Source organism: Citrus clementina, unplaced genomic scaffold (genome assembly GCF_000493195.1).
Source record: "Citrus clementina cultivar Clemenules unplaced genomic scaffold, Citrus_clementina_v1.0 scaffold_2, whole genome shotgun sequence".
NCBI classification, from domain to species: domain Eukaryota; kingdom Viridiplantae; phylum Streptophyta; class Magnoliopsida; order Sapindales; family Rutaceae; genus Citrus; species Citrus x clementina.
The window spans coordinates 14,480,936-14,486,694 of record NW_006262688.1 but is presented as its reverse complement, the minus strand read 5'-3'; the positions used below and the strand labels follow the sequence as shown (position 1 = coordinate 14,486,694).

The window sequence follows — 5,759 nt, the reverse complement described above, 5'->3', positions numbered from 1 at the left end:
CGTTGTAGGTTATTTTGTCCGTTGTCGGTGGGTTTGGTATTACAACTTAAAACCCACATTTAGTATGTGCCAAATATCTAGTGGGTACTTACATTGGTATCTGCCAACATTTTTTTTTCAATTTTTTTAAATTTAAATTTAAAAATATTTAAACCTAAAAATATTTAAAGTGAATAAATGGTAAATTACTTTTGAATACTAGTTTGTGATTTTAAAAAACAAAATAGAAAGCACTTTTTAGTTTTGATGAACTTATGTATTTCATAATCAAATTTGAGAATTTGAGTTGGATTGATGTTGAAATTTTATTTTTCAATTTAAATTGATTAAATTTAGAATTAAGTATTTTACATGAAATTTTAGGTTATTGTTATAAATTTACAAATTGAGTTATTTCATCTAAATATAAAAACCAAAAAATAAAAAAAGCATCGTAGTAGTAGTAATAATAATTAATAACAATATACTATATTAATAATAATAATATATAACAACAACAACAATAATAATAATGATAATCATCATCATCTATTAATTCTATTATTATCCTTCATTTTTTTGTTATTATTATCATAATTATAAAAAAGTATTTATTTTATTATTGTTATCTATTATTATTGTCTACATTATTATTATTATTATTATTATTATTATTAGTTTTATTATTATTTTTATTCTTATTATTGTTAATATTATTATAGATACAAATAATGTTAGGAATAACAATTAACAATGGGTATTTTTAGTAATTTAAAACAATTCATTCCAATTCTAGGATAAAGTAATCATGTTATTAGGAATGGAGTTCATTCCGATTCTGATGCTGATTCTTTTACCTTAAGTAAAAAACTTATTCTTATTCTTATTTTTTTATTTACATTCTAGTGCACTCATATTCTCACTGGTTCCAATTTTAACCCATTCTAATTTTAGTTTAATAAACACATCGTAAAATTATTAATTTATTTATAGAATGTTCATAGAAGTAGAGCTGGCAAAACGGGTCATCGGGTCGTGCTCGTGTCAACTTCGTGTTGTGTCAAATTTAGGTCGATCCAAACCCGACCTATTATAATCGTGTCAAAATTTTGAGACACAATCTGACACGAAAAAATAATTGAGTTACTCAATAACTCATTTAATATCTATATATTAAATAAAATTTACATCAAACATTTACACATTGTTGTACATACATAAATACATACATAATTTATCGATACTATAAAATTTACATATCTACCAAAATATTACACATTTACACTATTAAAGTTTTAATTATATATATAATATTATATATCGATATTATAAAATATACATGTCTAACAATATTTTACACATTTACATTATTGAAACTCTAAATGTATATAAAATTTTATAAATAAAATATTGTGTTTATATTCATCTTTTCAAAAAATAAAAACAAAAGAGAGAATCATCTCTAATATTTGAGTTTTGATAATAAAAACTTATAAATTATTTTAAAATAGAAAATATAATTGAGTTATTGATCGAATAAATGAGTTAACAACTTTTAACCCTAACCCGAAAAGAAAAAAATTATGTCGACCTAAACTTAATTTATTTAATAATTATATTAAATTTAAGGATTAATACTCATTTATTCGTGTCAGATAATTGAGTCGTATCAAATTTTCTCAGCTCTACGTAGAAGTATCCGTGTGGACCACGTAGAAGCGCAATTTACTTACCCCACTAGTGTAGACCGACCCGGTCCAACAAAATATCTGCAGAATTTGGACTCAAAGTGATTGCAATTCGCATCGCACGTGAAACCACCGACTTGTTGAAGAGGAAAGGAATGAATATAAATTCTTACATTTGAGTTGCGTAAAGAAAGATTCGCAATAAGGACTCGACGAAGCCCTGGACTTTACTTTGGTCGCTGATGTTTGTTGATGGTTCAACGCCGGTGCCTTTGAAGAGGAGAAGACACACTTACGTTGATCCGATGGAAGTTGAATCAGCTAAGGTGCCTTTCTTTTCCTTGTGCAATATTTTCTTGATTTTGATTCATTGGCTGATGTGGGGTTTGTTTAAAATTGCTTGTTTGTTGTAATTGTTTGATTCTTGATGTGGGTTTGTGCACATTCGTTGAGAAGCCATTATTTGTTTATGTGATGTGTTATTTCTTGTTTCGTGAGAATATGTGAAAAGCCTAAGGAGATTGTTAGGCTTGGGGATGCAAAGAGTGATCTTTAGTGTTGTGAAGGTTCTTTGGGTTGTATTGAGACGTGCTTTTGGGCAACATCAAGATGTTTTGATTGAAAAATTGAGTCTTGTATCGCTTAATTCTTATCAGCTTTTTGACGGAGTGTAGTGTGGGAATAGGATTGTTGCTTTCCAATTTAAACTGTCTGTTTGTTCTTGCTATCCACTGAATTCCTATGTTTTCACTTTTCTGTTCATGATGTTGCAAGGTATGAATTTAGTAGTATTATTATAAGGGTAGGAGGGGATTTAGAACAATGGAATATTCTTCAGTTCATGGCGATAGAATTGTTGAAATCAGTTAATGTCCACCTTATTGTCTGGTAGTATGATGATTCAATAGTATAACAGTTTCTGGAAGGAGGTTTGGGATTTACCAGAGACAGCATGTGAAGAATTATGCAGGCTACTTGTGGTTTTATTTTGACAGTTTTAGTAGAGTGGATTAGTATTCCTTTAGGTTAGCACATGCTATGTCATCAATGTTGTTTGAGACAAAATCAATCGCTCAAGTCTAACAAAGACCAAATCTTAATCGTTTGGACAATTAATGCTTCGTGGTTATTGGATTATTGACATATACACCAATCAGAATGATAATGGGTTTTATCTTGTTATTATAAGCATTGCCTTGGTGCAAGTCATTTCATTCTCTTCTTTCACATGATTTTCAGTGAAAGATTACTTATTACGTCTGAATTGATACCTTTTAATCTCAATGATTGTTTTTAGCTAGATTATATTAAATATTCTGACTTTATTGGGCTGAATGGTATTAGGCTAAGCTTGCTGCTGCAAAAGAAAAGTTTGGACGAGAAATCCGTGTTTTTGAAACATCTGCACTTTCTTCATCACCAACTGTTGTCTCCAGCAGTGGTATAAATCACCATAACTCTTAAAACCCTTTACTAGGCCAATTGTGCATGCATTAATACTAGCCATCAAAGTATATGTAGTGTCTTTAACATCTATGAAATCTTATTTGTGAAGCCCTGATGCAGTGCTTGTTTATTTTCTGACTAGACGAGCCAGATGACTTTTATGAGTTCACTGCCGAAGATTACTATCGAATTTTGGCAACTAAAAAGGAAGGTAATTTGCCTCTGGCCAGCATTTATTCATGAGTGTATGTACCTTAGTTTCATAATAATCCCCTATTTGCACATTAATGTGCGATTTATTGGGGAAATTAATTATAAGTACGATAAAAATATGTCTAAGAAAATAATAAGAAATTCATATTGATGTATATATGTATACAAGTGTCCATGTAATTTGATGGTTCTAATGATGTCTAAATGAATTATGAACAGATAAATTCTTGAAGACAAAAAAAATTCGAGAAGCAGAAGAGGCAGCTCGCAAGTCCAAATTCACAAAGGTGCTCACTGGAACATTTCTGTGATTTTTTTATTTGTTCACATGTTGTGAGTGCTCGAAAACTGATTAGCTATCATGAATATATGATTAATGAATTCCAAATCCTAGTTCGGGTCAGTGAGTGTATAACTTATGTATCACATGCATGCAGGCTGTAATAAGGGTCCGCTTTCCTGATAATCACACATTAGAAGTCAATTTCCATCCATCGGAAACAATGCAGAGTTTGGTTGATTTTCTCAAGAGAGTGCTTTCTCAGCCAGATCTACCATTCTATTTATGTAAAGTACATTTAGATTATACACCTTGGATATTTTCTATGCAATTGACGGTTGATTCTGAAAATGATGCTGTAAGCCTCACCATTGGTCATTTTGCAGATACTACTCCTCCGAAGAAGATAATAAAAGACATGTCACAAGATTTTTTTTCAGCTAGCTTTATTCCCGGTGCTATTGTGTATTTTTCATATGATCTTCCAAAAGGTTAGCTCATGTTGTTGTTGCCATAAGAATGTAGGGATCTTGAATTTCTTAGAATTTATTGTCGTCAATCTCCCCCACCCCCCCTTTTCTGAATATGGCTGTTCATTTCGTACTTTCTTGGCGGCTGAGTAGACTGCTAGTTCCATAAGATTTAAAAATGCATTTCATTTGCCAAGCATGGCTGGAAGCTTTAATGTACCACTGAAAATTAATAAGTTACTTTATTAAAATTGTGTTGTGCTCCATGAATTCAGTTCTGGTTGATAAGGAAGATTTTTCTTTTTTGTTTCTAGTATTATGGATGTGATGATCTGATATTTAGTGAATGAAGATACTCCATTTTCCTTCCACCCTTTTAGCTGCTTGAGAAGTGAGTTTCGGTCCTATCCGATGAAAACATTTCAATTCTATAATTTGAGGTTACCCACCCAGTGAATATTGCCCTTGAACCCTTGCAATATAGTCTATTGATTGAGGATTGTAGCAAAGAGCTTATTTGTTTTGTATGTTGAGTCCAGGTGATGATGTGGTAGCTGCTAACTCAGGCCCATTCCTTCACGAAGATGTTATGTCTTTGAAAGGTTTGGAAGTCATTGCTGAGCAGCCAGACCCTGTTCAGAGTGCACCAGAACCTGCAACCGTTATTCGTCCTCCAGTCACTCAAGACCCTAAACCTGCTGAGAAAAAGTCTGTCAAGCCTAAGTGGCTGAAAATGTGATATGACCACATCAAGTGAGCTCTTTGTGCCTTGTTTGACTATGGCCTGTTTCATCTGGGTTATCTGTCTTCATCTCAACCTGCCAAGAAAAGAAATATTTAGATAGAAGAAAGAAATTAGGAGACTGATTTTGGCTTTTTGTTGGTGCAGGTGCGCTTCAACATCTGCTCTTGAAGTCTTATTAAAAGTTCAGTTCAAAGAATAGATCAAGGCAGATGGCATACAAATTGGTTTAATTTGTAAAGGGTCTGAAGCAGGTTTGTTCTTTCAGCAAAGCTGCTACCCTAATTTCTGTTGTGGTTGTTTATACAATAATGTGTGAATGTCTTTGTATCAGAGTTGTTCCTTTTAATTATTGTTTTTAATTTAGCCACTAGCATACCAATGTTCTTATTATTGGTTAACTCGTCCATTTTGTAGATGAGGAATTTTTGTTTTGAGGAATTTTTAATCTTAAATTTGCAAAATTGATGGCAATGTGTTATTGGAAGAGGAATTTACATGATTTGATACCGAAAGTGGTAACTTCGTTAGTTTATTTGTTCAATTAAACTGCTATATTTATGTATAGCATTGATTGTATATTGTCTCAGTTGGGTTTCAAGTTAACACCCCTCCAAAATACTTATAAAATTAATAAAAAATGCTCTTAGTTTAATTGATATTTATAAATTATATATTAAAATTAATCATTGTTCCATAAAATTTTACCCAAAAATGCATCCTTATATAAATCTTCTTAAAAAAATTTCTTCGTATTATATAATTTTTATAACTGTAAACTTTTATAATTTTTCAAAAAAATATATATTTCAATAAAATTTAAAATATATCAATTATGAAAAAAAGTTTGTTAAAGGAATAATTGATCTAGGTGCTTAATTGTATTTTCATTTAAAACGAGAAAAGATCTAAGCGGTGTTGGGTTATTTAATTTCCATCAG

General features: G+C 30.9%; 1 protein-coding gene across 2 annotated transcripts; it reads left to right on the top strand.

Moving 5' to 3' along the window:
- Nucleotides 1–1,762: 1,762 nt before the first annotated feature.
- On the top strand, nucleotides 1,763–5,194 carry LOC18053590 (plant UBX domain-containing protein 1). 2 transcript variants are annotated; one of them, XM_006447103.2, is made up of 8 exons: nucleotides 1,763–1,993; nucleotides 3,012–3,108; nucleotides 3,256–3,324; nucleotides 3,546–3,613; nucleotides 3,764–3,893; nucleotides 3,993–4,097; nucleotides 4,616–4,829; nucleotides 4,966–5,194. In XM_006447103.2, the coding sequence occupies exons 1-7, from the start codon at nucleotides 1,910–1,912 to the stop codon at nucleotides 4,813–4,815; spliced, it is 753 nt and encodes a 250-aa protein (XP_006447166.1). In that variant the 5' UTR covers nucleotides 1,763–1,909; the 3' UTR covers nucleotides 4,816–4,829; nucleotides 4,966–5,194. The 2 variants fall into 2 exon arrangements, 1 of the variants encoding a protein (XP_006447166.1); XR_002907243.1 differs by lacking the exon at nucleotides 3,012–3,108 and having other exon boundaries at nucleotides 1,764–1,993.
- Nucleotides 5,195–5,759: the final 565 nt, after the last annotated feature.